At 44.7% G+C, this 24932-nt stretch overlaps 1 protein-coding gene across 1 annotated transcript; it reads right to left on the reverse strand.

The window, feature by feature from the left end:
• Window positions 1-11296: 11296 nt before the first annotated feature.
• On the reverse strand, window positions 11297-13261 carry LOC123167746 (cytochrome P450 709B1). Its single transcript, XM_044585606.1, has 2 exons — window positions 12041-13261; window positions 11297-11947 (listed from the first exon to the last, which is right to left on the reverse strand). Exons 1-2 carry the CDS (start codon window positions 13259-13261, stop codon window positions 11516-11518), a joined length of 1653 nt encoding a protein of 550 aa, XP_044441541.1. The 3' UTR covers window positions 11297-11515.
• Between the last annotated feature and the right edge of the window lie 11671 nt (window positions 13262-24932).

Consider the following 24932-nt stretch of genomic DNA (forward strand, 5'->3'; position numbering starts at 1 on the left):
GTAAACTCACATGCCCGCCGCATGGTCACCGCATGACCGTGGTGTTGCCACGCGTTCCGGGCGGCCTAGGCATGTCTAGTGTGTTGGGCACTCCCCCGATAGGTGTCAGGAACAAGAAGGCAATAGAAGAATCTCACGAGGAGACTGAACTGAACTCAAGCATGAATTAGCACCCAAGTGTTTGATTAGTGGTGGGGAAAATGCACATGGCCAATGGGCCTGAGTTTTGGCCGAGGATGATCATCTACTAAGGACACTATCTTGGAAAATTTGCAGCTCAAATGGAGGATCCCAGGTGTCACTTGCTTTGCAACATACCACATTGGACAGAAATATGAATGTTGAAGCTAGACTCAAATGAATGAATGGATTGATTTGAAATTTGGAGGAGGATGATAATTTGGGCATATTAAGGCACTTTAAAAATTTCATACCATTTGGATAAATAAAAATGGTACTTACTTCAAAGTGCTCTCCATTGAACAGAAAATTGGGAAAAATGTTGAGGGAAATTGGCTAGAATAAATGAGCTAAAATTTGGTGGAGGGAGGTTCTATGGGCAGGGTCATGTCGTGGTAAATTTTCAGGAATTATAAATTAACATAAAATATAGTTGCTTCACAAACTAAAAATATCACCAGAAACAAAGATTGGATGCTGAGCTCACATGGATTGTTAGATGGGGCTCAAATTTGGTGGAGAGATATGATTTTGGAATATGAATATGTGGCAAAAATTTAGCTCTTTAGGATATGCCTAGTTAGTACTTCCTTCACAACAGTTCGAGCTGAACAAAAACTTTGGAAATTTGCCGAGGAAGATTTACCAAGCAAATGGAGTTGAATATTGTCATGAGGCAATGATTTTGGATAGTAAATAATGCCCAATTTTTTTTGGGAATTTTGGGAATGACAGAAATATAGGTTGCTTCACAACCTAGGGCAAACATTGACACATGGATTAAGGGGTCACACGGATACTACATCATCATTGAAGGCAAGTTCGGGGGCTACTGAGGGGGTCCTGGATTAAGGGGTCCTCCGGTGGCCGGACTATGTGACATGGGCCGGACTGATGGGTCGTGAAGATACAAGATAGAAGGCCTTCCCCCGTGTCCGGATGGGACTCTCCTTTGCGTGGATAGCAAGCTTGGCGGCCAGATGTTTAGTTTCCTTTCTTTGTAAACCGACTTTGTACAACCCTAGCCCCCTCCGGTGTCTATATAAACCAGAAGGGTTAGTCTGTAGAGGCTATCACAAATCATACAGGCTAGACATCTAGGGTTTATCCATCACGATCTCGAGGTAGATCAACTCTTGTAACCCCTATACTCGTCAAAGTCAATCAAGCAGGAAGTAGGGTATTACCTCCATTAAGAGGGCCCGAACCTGGGTAAACATCGTGTCCCCCGTCTCCTGTTACCTTTGATCCTCAGACGCACAGTTCGGGACCCCCTACCCGAGATCAGCCGATTTCGACACCGACACTCATCCCCGACCACCACTCGTAAGGAAGACAATCAATAAATAAATCATGCTCCAACTTCGTTACATAACGGTTCACCATACATGCATGCTACGGGAATCACAAACTTCAACACAAGTAGTTCTACAATCCACAATTACTCACTAGCATGACTCTAATATCACCATCCTCATATCTCAAAACAATCATAAGGAATCAAACTTCTCATAGTATTCAATGCACTTTATATGAAAGTTTTTATTACATCCCTCTTGGATGCCCTTCATATTAGGACTAAATTCATAACCTAAGCAGATTACCATGCTGTTTAGAGACTCTCAAAATAATATAAGTGAAGCATGATAGTTTATCAATTTCTTCAAAATAAAACCACCGCCGTGCTATAAAAAGATATAAGTGAGGCACTAGAGCAAATGACAAACTACTCCAAAAGATATAAGTGAAGATCAATGAGTAGTCGAATAATTATGTAACTATGTGAAGACTCTCTAACATTTAATAATTTCAGATCTTGGGATATTATTCAAACAATAAGAAAAACAAAATAAAATGACATTCCAAGGATAGCACATATCATGTGAAGAAGCAAAAACTTAGGTTCAACCAAAACTAACCGATCACTGTTGAAGAAGAAAGTTGGGATGCCAACCGGGGCATCCCCAAGCTTAGATGCTTGAGACTTCTTGAAATATTAATTAGGGATGCCTTGGGCATCCCCAAGCTTGAGCTTTTGTGTCTCCTTAATTCCTATCATATCGCAGTTTCCCTAAATCTTAAAAACTTCATCCACACAAAACTCAACAAGAACTTGTGAGATAAGTTAGTATAAATCAACGCATAAACCTTATCATTCTCACTGTAGAAAATCACTAAAATTATTATTTTACATTGCATACTAAATGCCTCTGCATATTGAATAGTCCTATCCTCAAATAGAATCATTAAACAAGCGAACATATGCAAACATAACAGCAATTTGTCTAAATAGAACAATCTGTAAAGAATACAAGAGGAATCATACTTCCCTAACTCCAAAAATTCTGAAAAATTACCACACTATAGAAAATTTGTTTTTACTCATTGTGTAAAAATTTCAAGATTTTATCACATTCTTACTTTCCTTAAGAATTCAGATAATGATAGAAAACTTTCTGTTTTCAAAATCGCAACATATAGACTTGCGAAATAAGCATGGTAAAGGCTACACTTGACCTTTTTATTGAACTAATAGATGCAAAACATTACTATAAATAACAACAATTAAATCCTAACAAAATAAAATGACGCTCCAAGCAAAACACATATCATGTGGTGAATAAAAATATTGCCTCAAGTAAATTTACTGATGGATTGAAGACGAAAAATGGGATGCCATTCGGGGCATCCCCAAGCTTAGATGCTTGTTTGTCCTTGAATATTACCTTGGGGTGCCTTGGGCATCCCCAAGCTTAGGCTCTTGCCACTCCTTATTCCATAATCCATCAAATCTTTACCCAAAACTTGAAAACTTCAATCACACAAAATTTAACCGAACTTTGTGAGATGGGTTAGTATGATAAAACAAATCATTCACTTTGGTACTGTCAAGACAAGATTCATAATTTTTCTCACATGATTCCTACTGTAACCTATAATTTCTACAATTTATATTAAGCAATATAAGCCATAGAAACTAGAAAACAAGCAAACTATGCATCGAAAACAGAATCTATCAAAAACAGAATAGTCTGTAAAGATCTGAATTAAGCTCATACTTCTGTTACTCCAAAAATTCTGAACAATTAGGACAGCATAGACAATTTTTATATTAATCAACTATAAAAATTTCAGTATTTTTCCACGTTCCAATGAATTTTAAAAATTCTGTTACTGGATGCAAAAGTTTCTGTTTTTGCACAAAACCAAATCAACTATCAACCACACTATCCCAAAGGCTTTACTCGGCACTTTATTCAAACAAAAACTATAAAACATGATTACTACAGTAGCTTAATCATGTGAACACACAAAAATAGTAGGGGTAAATATTGCGTTGTCTCTCAACAAGTGCTTTTCTTTAATGCCTTTTAAGTAGACATGATGATTTCAATGATGCTCACATAAAAGGTAAGAGTTGAAACATAACGGGAGCATCATGAAGCATATGACTAGCACATTTAAGTCTAACCCACTTCCTATGCATAGGGATTTTGTGAGCAAACAACTTATGGGAACAAGAATAAACTAGCATAGGAAGGCAAAACAAGCATGACTTCAAAACTTTCAACACATAGAGAGGAAACTTGATATTGTTGCAATATATAAAAGCATATATTCCTCCCTCATAATAATTTTCAGTAGCATCATTAATGAATTCAACAATATAACCATCACATAAATCATTCTTTTGATGATCTACAAGCTTAGAAATTTTACTACTCTCCACATAAGCAAAATTCTTCTCATGAATAGTAGTCAGAGCAAACTCAACAAAATAACTATCATGTGAGGCATAATCCAATTGAAAATTAAAATCATGATGACAAGTTTCATGGTTATCATTATTCTTTATAGCATACATGTCATCACAATAATCATCATACATAGCAACTTTGTTCTCATAATCAATTGGAACCTCTTCCGAAATAGTGGATTCATCACTAAATAAAGTCATGACCTCTCCAAATCCACTTTTATCATTATAATAAGATTTAACACTCTCCAAAATAGTGGGATAATTATTATATAAAGTTTACACTCTTCCAAACCCACTTTCATAAATATTGCAATCATCATAAATAGGAGGCATGCTTTCATCATAATAAATTTGCTCATCAAAACTTGGGGGACTAAAAATACCATCTTCATCAAACATAGCATCCCCAACCTTATGACTTTGCATATCATTAGCATCATGGACATTCAAAGAATTCATACTAACAACATTGCAATCATGCTCATCATTCAAAAATATAGTGCCAAATATTTTATAGACTTCTTCTTCTAACACTTGAGCACAATTTTCCTTTCCATCATTTTCACGAAAGATATTAAAAAGATGAAGCATATGAGGCAACCTCAATTCCATTTTTTTGTAGTTTTCTTTCATAGACTAACTAGTGATAAAACAAGAAACTAAAAGATTCAATTGCAAGATATAAAGATATACCTTCAAGCACTCACCTCCCCGGCAACGGCGCCAGAAAAGAGCTTGATGTCTACTACGCATCCTTCTTCTTGTAGACTCGTGTTGGGCCTCCAAGCGCAGAGTTTTGTAGGACAATAGCAAATTTCCCTCAAGTGGATGACCTAAGGTTTATCAATCTGTGGGAGGCGTAGGATGAAGATGGTATCTCTCAAACAACCCTGCAACCAAATAACAAAGAGTCTTTTGTGTCCCCAACACACCCAATACAATGGTAAATTGTATAGGTGCACTAGTTCGTCGAAGAGATGGTGATACAAGTGTAGTATGGAAAGTAGATATAGGTTTTTGTAATCTGAAAATATAAAAACAGCAAGGTAATTAGTAACAAAAGTGAGTGAAAACGGTATTGCAATGCTTGGAAACAAGGCCTAGATTTCATACTTTCACTAGTGCAAGTTCTCTCAACAATGATAACATAATTAGATCATATGGCAATCCCTCAACGTGCGACAAAAGTCACTCCAAAGTTCCTATCGTGGAGAACATAAGATCAAATCGCTTGTAGGGTACGAAACCACCTCAAAGTTATTCTTTCCGATCAATCCATTGGGCTATTCCTATAAGTGTCAGAAACAGCCCTAGAGTTCTAGTAAAATAACACCATATGATACACATCAATCAACCCTAATGTCACCTAGATACTCCAATGTCACCACAAGTATCCGTGGGTCAATTATACGATATGCATCAAACAACTTCAGATTCATAATATTCAATCCAACATAAAGAACCTCAAAGAGTGCCCCAAGATTCCTACCGGAGAAACAAGGACGAAAACATGCATAAACCCCTATGCATAGATTACCCGAATGTCACCTCGGGATTCCGCGAGTTGAGTGCCAAAACATACATCAAGTGAATCAATAGAACACCCCATTGTCACCACGGGTATCCCACGTAAGACATACATTAAGTGTTCTCAAATCCATAATAGTATTTAATCTGATAATAGTGAAACCTCAAAGGTAAAATCAATTCATCACAAGAAGATAGAGGCAGAGAAACACCATATGATTCAACTATAGTAGCAAAGCTCGCGGTACATCAAGATCGTGCCAAATGAAGAACATGATAGAGAGAGAGAGATCAAACACATAGCTACTGGTATATACCCTCAGCCCTGAGGGTGAACTACTCCCTCCTCGTCATGGAGACCGCCGGGATGATGAAAGATGGCCACCGGTGATGGTTTCCCCCTCCGGCAGGGTGCCGGAACAGGCTCCCATTGTTTTTTCATGGCTACAAAGGCTTGCGACGGCGGAACTTCCGATCTAGGTTTCTTTCTGGGGGTTTCTGGATTTATAGGAATTTTTGGGTCGGTTTCAAGTCAGGGGGGGTCCACGAGTCAGTGACAAGGCAGGGGGCGCGCCTTAGGGGGGTGGGCGCGCCCTCCACCCTTGTCATTGACTCGGGACTCTTCTGGCCCAACTCTTGTGCTTCGGGGGCTTCTTCTGGTCCATAAAAAATCACCGTAAATTTTCATCTCATTTGGACTCCGTTTGATATTCCTTTTCTGCAAAACTCTAAAACAAGGAAAAAACAAAAACTGGCACTGGGCTCTAGGTTAATAGGTTAGTCCAAAAATAATATAAAATAGCATATAAATGCATATAAAACATCCTAGATGGGTAATAAAATAGCATGGAACAACAGAAAATTATAGATATGTTGGAGGCGTATCACTATGATACTGGAATACGCGATTCAGCGGAATACTCATATGCACATGTGGAATGATAAACGGTTAAATAAATGATTCCTAGTCTTTCCTCTGGGACTAGCTCAAGTGTTGTTGGTGATCACATTTTCCGGATCTTAAGATATTGTTTTAAGTGTTAAAAGATAGTCCTAAAACAACATTGAGATTATGACTTTAGAAGAACGATCATATTGAATCAACCCAAATTTGTCTGTTATGAATTGAGTAATATCATCTATAATCAATTTTAATAACACAGAGTGTTAGCGTGTGATTTTTCTCCTTAGACCATGAGAGCGTTGTAGTCACTTCTTACCGTATGGTGGGCTTTGGGGTTGCTCGAACATCATCTGTAACATGGTGATCATAACGGCAACTTATAGGTTCATCGGAAAGTTTGACAATGGGATAGATTGCTTGAGAGTGGGATTTGCTCCTCCAACAATGGAGAGATATTATTAGGGCCCTCTTGGTGTGACGAAATCCATAATCGTCTGGCCAGACATAGACGACTATGTCACGGGGATGCCAGAACACAACAACAAGAAAAAGGAACAAAACCAGTACCGAGGATTTCGTATAATGAGCATGTGTTGACTCAGGTGGATACCGATGCATCCCAGGTTTTGTAAAGTATCACGAAGCAAATGGAACGCCACATAATAACCAAAGGTTCACTCTAATATTATTCGTGTCCTCATAGGGATCGATATGGACGTCCACGGTTCCGCTATTGGTCATTGAACAAAGGGGTTCCGTTCATGTCTATGAGTTAGCGAACCTACGAGGTCACAAACTTAAGGAAATAATGATCTGCTAAGTGTTAGTAGGACAGGAGTGATGAGAATATATTTGTGAAATTGTTTCATTAATATTCGAAATAGTCCTGAGAGGATCCGGAAGCGTTTCGGGGTCACCGGAAGGGTTTGAGAGAGTATCGAGTAATACCGGGTATTACCGATAAATATATATAGGTGGAAAATGTTTTTGAGGATGTTAAATTATATATAAAATGCTCTGAAAATATTTATTTTATATTTAATTTTATATCAATGGGTCTTAAAAGGCCAAGAGGTGGAGGGAAACTTGGGTCACAAGGACCCAAGTGGGAAGGCGCCTCCCTTTCTTAAGGAAGGAGGCTGAATTGGGGTAGGGGAGGAGTCCAAATCATCCCCACCTGGGCCAGCGTCCCAAGGAGGCTTTCCCTCCTTGGTGGAAGCCCTACCTCTGCCCTCCAACCTATATATACTAGGGTTTTTTGCTCTTTTGTATATACAAGTTTTGGAGCCTCCTCTAGTTCTTCTAGTTCTAGTTGGCCCTAGTTGATTAATTAGAGCTAGAGTAGTCTTCTAATCCTCATAATTAGAAGCCTCATGTGGTTATAATCTCATCCCTCTAATTCCCCGGCGACTATTAGCTTTGGACGACGAAGTGCTGCCAGATCGTGAAGGCTGCACGTTTGCAACCAAGTAAAGAGGCCGTGCTTTCAGTCTTCAGTTCGAGGGAACTGTTCGTGGGATCTTTCATCGACGGCTCGAGGGACTCCAAGTACGATCTACACCGACACGTTCTTCTTTCGCTGCAACTCGGTGATGGTAACGATCGTGATCCCAACCCGTTATGCACCTTCATATTGATCTTGGGTGTGCGTAGGCATGCTTTTTATGTTTTCCACTACGTTTCCCAACATACCTGACATTATGTGAACCTCCACTTTCGTCTCATTGGTGCAATTGGTACTAAAGAAGATTGCCAACTTTTCCTTATAAACCATCTGCCCAGATCCAAGTCTATAAAGCTCTAGAATCTCCTGTAACTGATGAGCACCCTCACTTGAGGCGTGTGAAAAAATTAGACAGTTGTTAGCGAAAAGAAGGTGAGAAACCCATGGAGCATGGATGCCTACCCTAATGCCTCGAGCCAAGTGATTTGTTCCTCTGAACTTCAGCATGCTGCTAAGCTGTTCGGCACATAACAGGAAGAGATACAGACATATTGGATCCCTTTGGAGAATTCCCTTTATTGGTTTGAATTGTTTAGAAAAGACTCCATTTACTCTAACCAAAAAACTTACAGTTTCAACACATGCCATTATTCTATTTACCCAAGCATCCACAAAACCCATCCTTGTCATAATTGCTCTTGAATATGCCCACTCGACTCGGTCATAGGCTTTCGCCATATCGAGCTTAATGGCACAAGCTCCAGACATATGTTTCTTCCCCTTGAGATAGTGAATACATTCGTAGGCAGTAAGCACATTATTAGTGATTAAACGCCCTGGTATGAATGCACTTTGTTCCTCTGAAATTATCTCTTCCAACACAGGCCTGAGCCGGAGCGTAAGAACTTTAGAGGCTATTTTGTACAACACATTACAAAGAGCAATAGGTCTAAACTGAGTTAAATCTTGAGGGATTTTATCTTTAAAATAAGCACCAATATAGTACTGTTAACAAGTTGTGGCATCTCATCTCCATTCAGAAATCCCCTGTTGGCGCCACAAACCTCCCTCTTAAGAATACTCCAGTGCTTGATATAAAACCCAACAGTGAAACCATCCGGTCCAGGTGACTTGTGCGGATACATCATAAAGAGGGCCCGTTCAATCTCCATATCTCTTACAGGCGTGCACAAACTAGCATTCATACCATCTGTAACCTTACTTTGGGTCCACTCCGTCACCACCTCAGGTTGTGTCACCTCCTGAGCAGTAAACAAATTTTTATAAAATAATTGATGGCCATGTTTTCCATACAGATTTGATCATAGTCATATGTTCCATCCGCACGATGCAAACACTTGATTTTGTTAGTGCGATGACGTTGCCGTGCTTGTGCATGGAAGAACCCTGTATTGCGGTCTCCCTCCACCAGCCATGATATCCTCGATCTTTGCCTTGCCATAGCTTCCTCCCGGGATAAAAGTTCAGAAATTCTTCTCATCAAGTTCTTCTCTGAATGTGAAGGACCTGTCCCAAGTGAAACAGAACTTACATGTTCAAGTTTAGCTCTCATCTCTTTAAGTTGTCTAGTAACTAAACCAAATTCATCTCTGCTCCACAATTCCAGTAGTGTCCTAAGATTAGCTAGCGAATTGTGAACTCCTTCCAACCATCCATCCCAATCTTCCAACCTTCATTAATGATCTGATTGTATCTTTCATGAAGTGCCAAACAACATATATGCATGTTATAACCTTCCGCCAAACAACACGCCGTCTGATCACTTTCTGCCAAAGCAACATGCATCATCCAAATAGCAGCACAACCTTCTGCCATCCAGACAGGGAGGAGAGGGTACATGGTGGTTTGACTCCCGCAAAGCCCTTCTTTGTTTGTTTTGGGTTTGCGGGAAAACGGATGTGCGGATGCGTCATCGGACCGATACAGGACCGCGTTGGATGGCAAACTGCGTTCGGACATGGCGACCTGGACGCTTGCGGGAGGTTTGAGAGTCCGCTTTGGAGATGCCCTAATAAACCTTGGACGCCCTTACCTGGCGATCGTCAGCTAGGGGGTTTGCCTCCAGCGAACATTTTCGCCTAGTTAGCTCGTTGCCTCCAGCGTGACCCCGTGTTTTGGCTAGCAGCCGAGTTTAACCTTTTTTTCTTCGAAAAAATGCCATCAACAAAAAAGACACTCAATTGCCATGAACTAACTTATGAAAAAAAGTAAGGCTACTATATAAAAAATGCAAATGAGTATGATTTAAAAAAGTTATATGAACTACACAAATGAAAAATGCCATGCTATTTTTTTTAAATGGCATTCTTCGGGATAAAAATGTCATCTCTTAATAATAAAAGTTCCATCTCTCAATAATAATAAATACCATCTCTCAATAATGGAAAATGCCATCTCTTAATAATAAAAACGGCATATCTTAATAATAATAAATACCATCTCTTAATAATAAATATGCCACATAAAAAATCCCATCTCTTAATAATAAAAATGCCATCTCTTAATACAAAAATGCCATCTCTAATAGTAATAAATGTCATCTCCTAAATATTAGAAGTGCCATCTCTTAATAATAAAATTGCCATCTCTTGATATAAAAAATGCCATCTCTTAAAAATTAAAAATGTCATCTCTTACAATAAATACAATCTCTTAATATAAATACTCCATCTCTTAATAATAATAAATTTCATCTCTTAAATATTAAAAATTCCATTTCTTGATATTTTAAAAATGGCATCTCTTAAAATTGAATAATGCCATCTCTTACAATAAAATTTCCATCTCTTGATATTACAAAAATGCCAACTCGTAAAAATTTAAAATGCCAACTCTTAAAATAAAAATTTCATCTCTTGATATAAAAAATGCCATCTCTTCAAAATTGTAAGCGCCATCTTTGTAAATAAAAAATTCTATCGCTTAATATTAAAAAATGCCATATCTTAATATAAAAATACCATCTCTTAAATAAATAAAAATACCATCCCTTATAATAAAAAAAATAAAAAATGTCATTTCTTAATATTAACAAAATACTTTTTATTAATATAAAAATGCCGTCTCTTAAATAAATAAAAATGCCATCTCTTATAATAATAATAAAAATTACCTGTAACACCTGGGCGAAGGGTTGCGTTGCTAGTCAATGGGCTTGCTCTAGTACTTTGAATATATGGTTCGCTGGCGTTTCATTTATAGCGAACGGGTTTGCGAATCTGGCAAGGATCCTGTGGCAGGATTTGTGCAAACAAAATCGATGGGTGAGATGGAGGGGTCGCTGTGAAATCCCTCTTGGCTGACGGTGGCTAAAACCTTTGTATAATTAGTTTAATCCTGGCTGGTAAACCTTTATGATCTTAGATCTGCATGATTAGTTTAATCAGTGTGGGTGATTAGTTTAATCCTGGCTGGTAAACCTTTATGATTAGTTTAATTAGAGTGAGGACAAACCTTTTTCTTTTTAGCTGGAGTGAGGATAAACCTCAATGAGCAGTACTTATAAAAACACCTCACGGTGTTCTGCTCACAAATGCTAGAGGTATACGGAGTGAAGATACAAGCTCACAGCTCAAAAACCAAAACCAAAATGATAGTACAAGCCCACTTGTGACCAAATCACTCATGTACTTATTTTGTACTTCTACTATAGCAGTAGTCGTTCAAAGAGGCAGCTGCTCTACTGACCCAGGAGCTTGAGCAGCACGGGGAGCCCGCACTTGGGCTGCAGCGTCAGGAACTCGGCCGGCGCGTGCACGTACTCCGGCGCCACCTCGAACTCGAACCGGCGCAGGATCACGGCGAGCGTCGCCTTGGCCTCCAGCATCGCGAAGTCCTGCCCGATGCACGACCGCGGGCCGGCGGAGAAGGCCAGCATCGCGCTCGGGTGCTTCGCCGCTCTGCCCACGCCGTTCTGAAACCGGTCCGGCTTGAACTCGCCGGCGTCCGCGCCCCACACCTCCTCGTCCCGGTGCATGATCGCCATCGGTATCATGGTGGTCGTGCCCTTGGGGATCTTCACGCCGCCGAGCTCCGTGTCCGCCGTCGTCTCCCTCGCGATCATGATCACAGCGCCGTAGAGCCTCAGCGTCTCGTAAAGCACCATCGTCGTCTGCCATCATCGATCACAGGTGAAGTGCGTGTCACTCGTCGTTGTGGAGTGTGCATTAAGTGGGTCAGAATGATGGGATAGGCAGGGGCTTACCAGCTTGAGCTTGTTGAGCGCGTCGCCGTGCAGCGGCGTCCCCGTGCCGCCGCACTCTCGGAGGACCTCTTCCCTGAGCTTCTGCTGCCATTCCGGGTGCGTGCCGAGGAGGAAGATGGCCCAGGTAAGGAGATGGGAGGTGGTGTCGTGCCCGGCGAAGAAAAAGGTCTTGCACTCGTCGATGATCTCGTCCATGCTAATGGCGGCCGCCTTCTGCCCGCCGGCGCCGGCCGACGCGTTGGCCTCGAGCATCAGGCCAAGCAAGTCGTTGCCGTAGCCTTTGGCCTCCTTGGCGGCGGCCTGCCGCTCGCGGATGATCGCCATGAGCGTGCCGCGCACCTTGCCCGTGAGCTGCCGCCGCCGCAGGTTGATCTTGGTGGGGAGGTACTCGAGGCCCGGGACGCGGACGTTGTTCATGGTGGAGAAGGCGATGTACTGGAGCTCCCGCTGCGCCATGAACACCTCCTTCCCCTCCCTGTAGCTGCTCCCGAACGCCGTGTGCGAGATCACGTCGGCGGTCAGCTCCACGAACTGCTGCCCGACGTCGTCCACCCTCGCCACGCCGCCGTCGCTCGCCGCGGCGAGCGCCTCCCACGGCCGGACCATGTCCCCCGCGCACTCCGCCATCGTCCTGGTCATCATCTTGAGCTTGTCCATGGTGAACGCCGGGTGCACGATGCGGCGGTGGCGCGCCCAGTCGTCGCCGTCGGAGAAGACGAGGCCCTTGCCCAGCAGGGCCAGGAAGTTGGGCCCTGGGTTGGGCTTGGCGTACAGCCCGGTCTTATTGGACAGGATCTGCTTCACCATGTCGTGGTCGCCGACGCAGAGCGACGGCGTGTACCCCGACCACGAGAGGAAAATCTTACCGTACGACGCGACCCACGCCTTGTACTGCGGCATCACGCGCGCGATGATGTCGTGGGAACCGAGGTCGAGCACGTCGTCGGCCGTCGCCGCGCGCATCGCCATGACCTCCTCGTTGTTGCCGACGAAGAACCGGTACGCCGGCCCGCGGATCCCCTGCCGCTGGAAGGCCCTCGCGACGGCGTAGGGGCGCCACACCAGGTGCACCGCCGCCTTCCACAGCGTGGTTGCCAGCACCACGGCGAGCGAAGCCAGGACCAGCCCTGCAGCGGGCGCCATAGCCACCATGGCGTGCGACGATCGATCGGTGCAGCTCAGCTCTTGGGAAATGGTTGATTTGTTGATGATTGTGTCCATGCGCGCACGTATATAGTATATATAATAAGAACGTTATGATGTTGCTGCACTGGTCGATTGGGGGCTTGCGTTTGTAGGTTTCGGGGGCGGCCGGCGATCTCGCGTAGGCAGCTAGCATGGTTGTCGCCGATGACTGCGATCGGTTGTGCAACCGGGCATGGTTGTCTGTTTGCTAGATCATGGTGCGGTGTTTGGTGACGAATTGGCGCCGCTTGGCAACGTTCTTGCAGCGGTTTCATGAGCTCATGGATGATGTGTATAATCTGTAAAAGAAAAAAACAGTGAATAAATTCCCTAGGGCAAGCCACAAACTAATAAAGTACCGATTGCTAAGGCACGAGGGTCCACCATGCAGGAAAGCTCTAAGGCAACAGGAGGCGATTGCATGGCGATTGTCCACCTGTGCTAGGGTTAGGGTTTTGGCTTGCGGGGGTGGTGTGGCTACAGTGGTGGCTAGGGAGGCGACGGCACAGCCCTAGACACAAACAGGTGGTGTTTCTGTTCCGCTAGGGGCGGAGCTGATGGCAGAGAAAACAACTGGAAAGACGACTAGGGTTTCGGAGAAGATGGGGATCTTCATCGGCGGCGGCGGCTACTTCAAAGGATCAAGCCAAACCTTCCGCGGCGGTGGCGGGGGAGGCGATCCAAAAGAAGGTGGCAACTATTACATGCCCTGCATCTGCGAAGTCAGGAGCTACGAACCAGAGGAGGACGGCGACCCCATCCAGGGCGGCGGAGGCTTTGGCCTCCAATAAGAAGAATGTGGAGACTGCAGCAGGGGGATCGGCATCTACGCCAACGCGCAAGGTGGGAGAATCTGCTAGCCGGGGCTCCTCCAAATCCCCGGTGGAGAGCAAGACCCCAGACTCAACGTCGAGTCTTTTGGCAAGGCTGGTGTGATAGCCTGGCTAATTAGGGATGATAGACTACTCATATCAATAAGGAATTCCTTCTTTTCCGGGAGCCCATTCGGAAAGAACTCCAATGTTAAGCGTGCTCAGCCTGGAGTAGTTTCAGGATGGGTAACCGACCGAGAAGTTTCTCCCGGGTGCGCACGAGTGAGGACAAAGTGCGCAGAAAAGACTATAATTGATCTGTGGGGCCAGTCTAGATCCCGCCAGGAGTAACGACTACCGGCGGGTGTGTCTGGGGCATTACAGCTGGGTGGTATGGTTTTGATGGGCAAGGAAGCAGAGGGGTTTGTGTTGCTGAGCCAGAAAAGGTAGTTCCAAAGAATTCAAGGTGGTCGGCGGTTGGACTGGTGTGCTCGACAAGGCCAATGATAATGAGTGCCGTGGAAAAAAAATGCAAAGGGCATGGGGGATTGCACAGAGAGGCCAAGTTCAGAGAGCTTGGCTCAAATACTTTTGAAGTTCAATTTGGCAATGAGGGGGATTGGAAACATGCGATGAACCTCCACCCATTTGTCATTGAGCTCGTTCTAGTCGGCATGCAGCCGGTGCTATTTCTATTTCATACTCCTAGCGGTTGCCACCTGTCGCCGTCTGAACCTCTCTTGCTCAAACGGGTCTTCGCGGACTATGTATTCCTCGGGTCCGAGGTTCTCACATCCTCCTCGGATTCCGGCAAATAGTTACTGTCGGCTCCATCGAAGAGATCGTCGGGATCTTCATCCTCGGGTATTCCTGTGGGGCTATTTTTCCGTCCTGCGGAGGCTTCAATGTCCTCCCCCAGGTCTTCGGCATCACTGACTGTGGTGTCGCTATCGGCGGCGCCCGTGTTGTGCCCGCCTGGGCCGCCGCCGGAACCTCTAGGGCGTCGGCAATGGTGTCTTGAGGGATTGTCGGGGGTGTCAACCATATAGACATCGTAAGTGGACGTGGCGGCCCATCTGCCAGTGTTAGTTGAGGGCGTGGCTGCTCTGAGTGTGGCACTGGCATCTTCATCCATGTCCGTGGCATCCTCGGAAGTGTGTAGTACAACACATCGATCAAGTCATCGAAAGTGGCGACTAGGTGGGTGGTGGGTGGGACGTAAATTTCCTTGTCATCGGCTTTAAGTTCGATCTTGTCATAGAGCGAGGTATGGTCATCGAGATTGACATCCTCTGAATGCGATCCAGCATCTTATTAAGGTGAGACAAGTCCTCGAAGTTCATAGCCCGGCCAAGGGCCGGGCAGATCTGAAGCGTGATTTGTGGGTCGCTTGATGCGACCTCGGCGTGTTGGTCGGCTGGGGCTGATCCCGGACTGCCAACTGGGGAGATCGGGTCTAAGCTTGACGCTGGGTCCGTATTCGCGTGCGGATCGAGGTTAAAACCTGATGAGGGAATAAGATCCATGCTTGGCACAACGACGACCGGCTCTGGGGTTGAGCCCAGATCAACCTGGGGATCTGATCCGTAGCCTGGGTCAGAGGTTGGCTCCAAGGTCAAACCTGCGGTGGCCGAAGGGCCTTCGACTCGATTGGACATCCGACAAGACAGGACGAGTTCACCAGGCGCGTCTGCAGTGTATTCCAAACTCCCAAATGTAACCGCCTGGTCCGGGCGAAGTTTTTGATCTAGGCGAGATGACGCGTCGAATTGGCGTGCAAAACAATGTTGCCGAATGCAAAGAGTTGGCCGGGGACAATGATGTTGTTGGAAATATGCCCTAGAGGCAATAATAAATTGGTTATTATTATATTTCCTTGTTCATGATAATCGTTTATTATCCATGCTAGAATTGTATTGATAGGAAACTCAGATACATGTGTGGATACATAGATAACACCATGTCCCTAGTAAGCCTCTAGTTGACTAGCTCGTTGATCAATAGATGGTTACGGTTTTCTGACCATGGACATTGGATGTCGTTGATAACGGGATCACATCATTAGGAGAATGATGTGATGGACAAGACCCAATCCTAAGCCTAGCACAAGATCGTGTAGTTCGTTTGCTAAGAGCTTTTCTAATGTCAAGTATCATTTCCTTAGACCATGAGATTGTGCAACTCCCGGATACCGTAGGGATGCTTTGGGTGTACCAAACGTCACAACGTAACTGGGTGGCTATAAAGTTGCACTACAGGTATCTCCGAAAGTGTCTGTTGGGTTGGCACGAATCGAGACTGGGATTTGTCACTCCGTGTAAACGGAGAGGTATCTCTGGGCCCACTCGGTAGGACATCATCATAATGTGCACAATGTGACCAAGGAGTTGATCACGGGATGATGTGTTACGGAACGAGTAAAGAGACTTGCCGGTAACGAGATTGAACAAGGTATCGGTATGTCTCGGTCATGTCTGCATGTCTCCCGAACCCGTAGGGTCTACACACTAAAGGTTCGGTGACGCTAGGGTTGTAGAGATATGAGTATGCGGAAACCCGAAAGTTGTTCGGAGTCCAGGATGAGATCCCGGACGTCACGAGGAGTTCCGGAATGGTCCGGAGGTGAAGAATTATATATGGGAAGTCCAGTTTCGGCCACCGGGAAAGTTTCGGGGGTTATCGGTATTGTACCAGGACCACCGGAAGGGTCCCGGGGGTCCACCGGGTGGGGCCACCTATCCCGGAGGGCCCCATGGGCTGAAGTGGGAAGGGAACCAGCCCTTAGTGGGCTGGGGCGCCCCCTTGGGCCTCCCCCTGCGCCTAGGGTTGGAAACCCTAGGGGTGCGGGGCGCCCCACTTGGCTTGGGGGGGGGGGGGAAGCCACCCCCTTCCCCCTTGGCCGCCGCCCCCCCCTTTAGATGGAATCCAGGCCGGCGCCCCGCCTCCCAGGGGGCCTATATATAGTGGGGGGGGGGGAGGGCAGCAGTACGACAGCCCCTGGCGCCTCCCTCTCCCCCTGCAACACCTCTCCCTCTCGCAGAAGCTTGGCGAAGCCCTGCCGAGATCCCGCTACATCCACCACCACGCCGTCGTGCTGCTGGATCTCCATCAACCTCTCCTTCCCCCTTGCTAGATCAAGAAGGAGGAGACGTCGCTGCTCCGTACGTGTGTTGAGCGCGGAGGTGCCGTCCGTTCGGCACTCGGTCATCGGTGATTTGGATCACGGCGAGTACGACTCCATCAACCCCGTTCATTGGAACGCTTCCGCTCGTGATCTACAAGGGTATGTAGATGCACTCCTTTCCCCTCGTTGCTAGTATACTCCATAGATGGATCTTGGTGATGCGTAGGAAATTTTAAAATTCTGCTACGATCCCCAACACGAACATCATAACTGCACCCTATTGGATATGGTGCATAACATGATGTCTCTTATCAAATTACACTATCGTTTATGGGTTAGGCATTAGAGACAACCACATTCACTTTAAATAGGGCACCACGCAATTCCGTTGAGACGACACCGTTTAGAGAAACCTAAGTTGTCGTTTCATAAATGTTTGGGGCTGCGATGCTTATGTGAAAAAGTTTCAGGCTGATAAGCTCGAACCCAAAGCGGATAAATGCATCTTCATAGAATACCCAAAACAGTTGGGTATACCTCCTATTTCAGATCTGGAAGCAAAAGTAATTGCTTCTAGAAACGGGTCCTTTCTCGAGAAAAAGTTTCTCTCGAAAGAATTGAGTGGGAGGATGGTGGAGACTTGATAAGGTTATTGAACCGTCACTTCAACTAGTGTGTAGCAGGGCACAGGAAGTTGTTCCTGTGGCACCTACACCAATTGAAGTGGAAGCTTATGATAGTGATCATGAAACTTCGGATCAAGTCACTACCAAACCTCGTAGGTCGACAAGGATATGTACTACTCCTGAGTGGTACGGTAATCCTGTCTTAGATATCATGTAGTTAGACAATACTGAACCTACGAGCTATGGAGAAGCGATGGTGGGCCCATATTCCGACAAATGGTTAGAAGCCATGAAATCTGAGATAGGATCCATGTATCAGAACAAAGCATGGACTTTGGTGAACTTGCCCGATGATCGGCAAGCCATTGAGATAAATGGATCTTTAAGAAGAAGACGGACATGGACGGTAATGTTACCATCTATGAAGCTCGACTTGTGGCAAAGAGAATTTTCACAAGTTCAAGGAGTTGACTACGATGAGATTTTCTCATCCGTAGCGATGCTTAAGTCCGTCGGAATCATGTTAGCATTAGCTGCATTTATGAAATCTGGCAGATGGATGTCAAAACAAGTTTCCTTACCAGTTTTCGTAAGGAAAGGTTGTATGTGATACAATCAGAAAGGTTTTGTCCTAAGGATGCTAAAAGGTATGCTAGCTCCAGCGATCCTTCCATGGACTAGAGCAAGCATCTCGGAGTCAAAATATACGCTTTGATGGAGTGATCAAAGTTTTTGGGTTTATACAAAGTTTGTTAGAAACTTGTATTTACAATAAAGTGAGTGGGAGCGCTACAACATTTCTGATAAGTATATGTGAATGACATATTGTTGATCCGAAATGATGTAAAATTTCTGGAAAGCATAAAGGGTTGTTTGAAAGGAGTTTTTCAAAGGAAGACCTGGATAAAGCTGCTTACATATTGGGCATCAAGATCTATAGAGATAGATCAAGACGCCCGATGATACTTTCAAAGAACGCACACCTTGACATGATTTTGAAAGAGTTCAAAATAGATCAGCAAAGAAGGAGTTCTTGGCTGTGTTACAAGGTGTGAGTATTGAGTAAGACTCAAGACCTGACCACAGCAGAAGAGAGAGAAAGAACGAAGGTCGTCCCCTATGCTTTAGACGTAGGCTCTACAGTATGCTATGCTGTGTACCGCACATGAAGTGTGCCTTGCCATGAGTTGGTCAAGGGGTACAATAGTGATCCGGGAATGGATCACATGACAGCGGTCGAACTTATCCTTAGTATCTAGTGGACTAAGAAATTTTCTCGATTATGGAGGTGAAAAGGAGTTCGTCGTAAAGGGTTACGTCGATGCGAACTTTGACACTAATCCGGATGACTCTGAGAAGTAAACCGGATTCGTATAGTAGACAGTTATTTGAAATGGCTCCAAGTAGCGCGTGGTAGCATCCACAAGATGACATAGATATTCGTAAAGCACACACGGATCTGAAAGGTTCAGACCCGTTGACTAATAACCTCTCTCACAAGCATAACATGATCAAACCAGAACTCATTGAGTGTTAATCACATAGTGATGTGAACTAGATTGTTGACTCTAGTAAACTCTTGGGTGTTGGTCACATGGTGATGTGACCTGTGAGTGTTAATCACATGGTGATGTGAACTAGATTATTGACTCTAGTTGAAGTGGGAGACTGTTGGAAATATGCCCTAGAGGCAATAATAAATTGGTTATTATTATATTTCCTTGTTCATGATAATTGTTTATTATCCATGCTAGAATTGTATTGGTAGGAAACTCAGATACATGTGTGGATACATAGACAACACCATGTCCCTAGTAAGCCTCTAGTTGACTAGCTCGTTGATCAGTAGATGGTTACGGTTTCCTAACCATGGACATTGGATGTCGTTGATAACGGGATCACATCATTAGGAGAATGATGTGATGGACAAGACCCAATCCTAAGCCTAGCACAAGATCGTGTAGTTCGTTTGCTAAGAGCTTTTCTAATGTCAAGTATCATTTCCTTAGACCATGAGATTGTGCAACTCCCGGATACCGTAGGAATGCTTTGGGTGTACCAAACGTCACAACGTAACTGGGTGGCTATAAAGGTGCACTACAGGTATCTCCGAAAGTGTCTGTTGGGTTGGCACGAATCGAGACTGGGATTTGTCACTCCATGTAAATGAAGAGGTATCTCTGGGCCCACTCGGTAGGACATCATCATAATGTGCACAATGTGACCAAGGAGTTGATCACGGGATGATGTGTTACGGAACGAGTAAAGAGACTTGCCGGTAACGAGATTGAACAAGGTATCGGTATACCGACGATCGAATCTCGAGCAAGTAACATACCAATTGACAAAGGGAATTGTATACGGGATTGATTGAATCCCCGACATCGTTGTTCATTTGATGAGATCATCGTGGAACATGTGGGAGCCAACATGGGTATCCAGATCCCGCTGTTGGTTATTGGCCGGAGAACGTCTCGGTCATGTCTGCATGGTTCCCGAACCCGTAGGGTCTACACACTTAAGGTTCGATGACGCTAGGGTTATAGGGAATAGATATACGTGGTTACCGAATGTTATTCAGAGTCCCGGATGAGATCCCGGATGTCACGAGGAGTTCCGAAATGGTCCGGAGGTAAAGATTTATATATGGGAAGTCCTGTTTTGGTCACCAGAAAAGTTTCGGGTGCTATCGGTAACGTACCGGGACCACCGGGAGGGTCCCGGGGGTCCACCAGGTGGGGCCACCGGCCCCAGAGGGCTGCATGGGCCAAGTGTGGGAAGGGACCAGCCCCTAGGTGGGCTGGTGCGCCTCCCACAAGGGGCCCAGGGCGCATGAAGGGGGGGAAGGGGGAAACCCTAGGCTCAGATGGGCCTAAGGCCCACCTAGTGGTGCGCCCCCTCTCTCCCCCGTTGGCCGCCCCCCAAGTCCCATCTAGGGCTGGCCGCACCCCTTGGGGGGGGGGAACCCTAGATGTTGGCGCAGCCCCTTGCCCTCCCCTATATATAGTGGGGGTTTTGGGGCTGCCAAAGACATGAGAACATCTCTCTTGGCGCAGCCCTACCCCTCTCCCTCCTCGTCTCTCGCAGTGCTTGGCGAAGCCCTGCTGGAGTGCCACGCTCCTCCATCACCACCATGCCGTTGTGCTGCTGCTGGACGGAGTCTTCCCCAACCTCTCCCTCTCTCCTTGCTGGATCAAGGCGTGGGAGACGTCACCGGGCTGCACGTGTGTTGAACGCGGAGGCGCCGTGGTTCGGTGCTTAGATCGGAATCAACCGCGATCTGAATCGCTACGAGTACGACTCCTTCATCCGCGTTCTTGCAACGCTTCCGCATAGCGATCTGCAATGGTATGTAGATGCACTCCCCTTCCCCTCGTTGCTAGATTACTCCATAGATTGATCTTGGTGATGCGTAGAAAAGTTTGAATTTCCGCTACGTTCCCCAACAGTGGCATCATGAGCTAGGTCTATGCGTAGTTTCTATGCACGAGTAGAACACAAAGTAGTTGTGGGCGTCGATTTTGTCAATTTACTTACCGTTACTAGTCTTATCTTGATTCGGCGGCATCGTGGGATGAAGCGGCCCGGACCGACCTTACACGTACACTTACGTGAGACAGGTTCCACCGACTGACATGCACTAGTTGCATAAGGTGGCTAGCGGGTGTCTGTCTCTCCCACTTTAGTCGGATCAGATTCGATGAAAAGGGTCCTTATGAAGGGTAAATAGAAATTGGCATATCACGTTGTGGTTTTTGCGTAGGTAAGAAACGTTCTTGCTAGAAACCCATAGCAGCCACGTAAAACATGCAACAACAATTAGAGGACGTCTAACTTGTTTTTGCAGGGTATGCTATGTGATGTGATATGGCAAAAAAGGATGTGATGAATGATATATGTGATGTATGAGATTGATCATGTTCTTGTAATAGGAATCACGACTTGCATGTCGATGAGTATGACAACCGGCAGGAGCCATAGGAGTTGTCTTAATTTATTGTATGACCTGCGTGTCAATAAAAACCGCCATGTAATTACTTTACTTTATTGCTAACCGTTAGCCATAGTAGTAGAAGTAATAGTTGGCGAGACAACTTCATGAAGACACGATGATGGAGATCATGGTGTCATGCCGGTGACGAAGGTGATCATGCCGCGCCTCGAAGATGGAGATCAAAAGGCGCAAGATGATATTGGCCATATCATGTCACTTTATGATTTGCATGTGATGTTTGTCATGTTTACATCTTATTTGCTTAGAACGACGGTAGCATAAATAAGATGATCCCTCACTAAAATTTCACGAGATGTGTTCCCCCTAACTGTGCACCGTTGCGAAGGTTCGTTGTTTCGAAGCACCACGTGATGATCGGGTGTGATAGATTCTAACGTTCGAATACAACGGGTGTTGACGAGCCTAGCATGTACAGACATGGCCTCGGAACACATGTGAAACACTTAGGTTGACTTGACGAGCCTAGCATGTACAGACATGGCCTCGGAACACAAGAGATCGAAAGGTCGAACATAAGTCGTATAGTAGATGCGATCAACATGGAGATGTTCACCGATGATGACTAGTCCATCTCACGTGATGATCGGGCACGGCTTAGTTTGACTCGGATCATGTATCACTTAGATGACTAGAGGGATGTCTATCTGAGTGGGAGTTCATTAAATAATTAGATGAACTTAGTTATCATGAACATAGTCAAAAGGTCTTTGCAAATTATGTCGTAGCTTACGCTTTAGTTCTACTAAGATATGTTCCTAGAGAAAATTTAGTTGAAAGTTGATAGTAGCAATTATGCGGACTGGGTCCGTAGACTGAGGATTGTCCTCATTGCTGCACAGACGGCTTATGTCCTTAATGCACCGCTCGGTGTGCTGAACCTCAGCGTCGTCTGTAGATGTTGCGAAACATCTGACATACACGTTTTGATGACTACGTGATAGTTCAGTGCGTAATGCTAACGGTTTAGAATTGTGGCACCAAAGACGGTTTTGAAACGTCGCAGAACATATGAGATGTTCCGAAGACTGAAATTGGGATTTCAGACTAGTGCCCACGTCAAGAGGTATGAGACCTCTGACAAGTTTCTTAAGCCTGCAAACTAAGGGAGAAAAGCTCAATCGTTGAGCATGTGCTCAGATTGTCTGAGTACTACAATCACTTGAATCGAGTGGGAGTTAATCTTCCAGATGAGATAGTGATGGTTCTCCATAGTCACTGTCACCAAGCTATTAGAGCTTCGTGATGAACTATAACATATCAGGGATAGACATGATGATCCTTGAGCAACTCGCGATGTTTGACACCGCGAAAGTAGAAATCAAGAAGGAGCATCAATTGTTGATGGTTAGTAAAACCACTAGTTTCAAGAAGGGCAAGGGCAAAAAGGGATACTTCATGAAACGACAAATCATTTGCTGCTCTAGTGAAGAATCCCAAGGTTGAACCCAAACCCGAGACTAAGTGCTTCTGTAATGAGGGAAACGGTCACTGAAGCAGAACTACCCTAGATACTTGGCAGATGAGAAGGCAGGCAAGGTCAACAGAAGTATATTGGATATACATTATATGAATGTGTACTTTACTAGTACTCCTAGTAGCACCAGGGTATTAGATACCGGTTCGGTTGCTAAGTGTTAGTAACTCGAAATAAAAGCTGCGAAATAAACGGAGACTAGCTAAAGGTGAGATGACGATATGTGTTGGAAGTGTTTCCAAGGTTGATGTGATGAAGCATCGCATGCTCCCTCTACCATCGAGTTTGGTGTTTGCGTTGGGCATAAACATGATTGGATTATGTTTATCGCAATACGGTTATTCATTTAAGGAGAATAATGGTTACTCTGTTTATTTGAATAATACCTTCAATGGTCTTGCACCTAAAATGAGTCTCGATCGCAGTGATACACATGTTCGTGCCAAAAGATATAAAATAGTAATCATAGCACCACATACTTGTGGCACTGCCATTTGAGTCATATTGGTATAGAACGCATGAAGAAGCTCCATGTAGATGGATCTTTGGACTCACTCGTTTTTGAAAAGATTGAGACATGCAAACCATGTCTATTGGTATATATGCATGAAGAAACTCCATGCAGATGGATCGTTTGGACTCACTTGATTTTGAATCACTTGAGACATGCAAATCATACCACATGGGCAAAATGACTGAAAGGCCTCGTTTTCAGTAAGATGGAACAAGAGAGCAACTTGTTGGAAGTAATACATTTGATGTGTGCAGTCCAATGAGTGCTGAGGCACGCAGTGGATATCGATATGTTCTTACTTCACAGATGATTTGAGTAGATGCTGAGAATATTTACTTGATGAAACACAAGTCTGAATTATTGAAAGGTTCAAGTAATTTCAGAGTGAAGTTGAAGATCGTCGGGACAAGATGATAAAATGTCTATGATATGATCATAGAGATATCTGAGTTACGAGTTTGGCACACAATTAAGACATTGTGGAAATTGTTTCACGACTAATACCGCCTGGAACACCATAGTGTGATGGTGTGTTCAAACTGTTCGAAATATGCCCTAGAGGCAATAATAAATGGTTATTATTATATTTCTTTGTTCATGATAATTGTCTATTGTTCATGCTATAATTGTGTTATCCGGAAATCGTAATACATGTGTGAATACATAGACCACAACGTGTCCCAAGTAAGCCTCTAGTTGACTAGCTCGTTGATCAACAGATAGTCATGGTTTCCTGACTATGGACATTGGATGTCATTGATAACGGGATCACATCATTAGGAGAATGATGTGATGGACAAGACCCAATCCTAAGCATAGCTCAAAGATCGTGTAGTTCATTTGCTAGAGCTTTTCCAATGTCAAGTATCTTTTCCTTAGACCATGAGATCGTGCAACTCCCGGGTGCCGTAGGAGTGCTTTGGGTGTGCCAAACGTCACAACGTAACTGGGTGACTATAAAGGTCCACTACGGGTATCTCCGAAAGTATCTGTTGGGTTGGCACGGATCGAGACTGGGATTTGTCACTCCGTATGACGGAGAGGTATCTCTGGGCCCACTCGGTAATGCATCATCATAATGAGCTCAATGTGACTAAGGAGTTAGTCACGGGATCATGCATTACGGTACGAGTAAAGAGACT

This window comes from Triticum aestivum, chromosome 7D (assembly GCF_018294505.1).
Source record: "Triticum aestivum cultivar Chinese Spring chromosome 7D, IWGSC CS RefSeq v2.1, whole genome shotgun sequence".
Classification (NCBI taxonomy): domain Eukaryota; kingdom Viridiplantae; phylum Streptophyta; class Magnoliopsida; order Poales; family Poaceae; genus Triticum; species Triticum aestivum.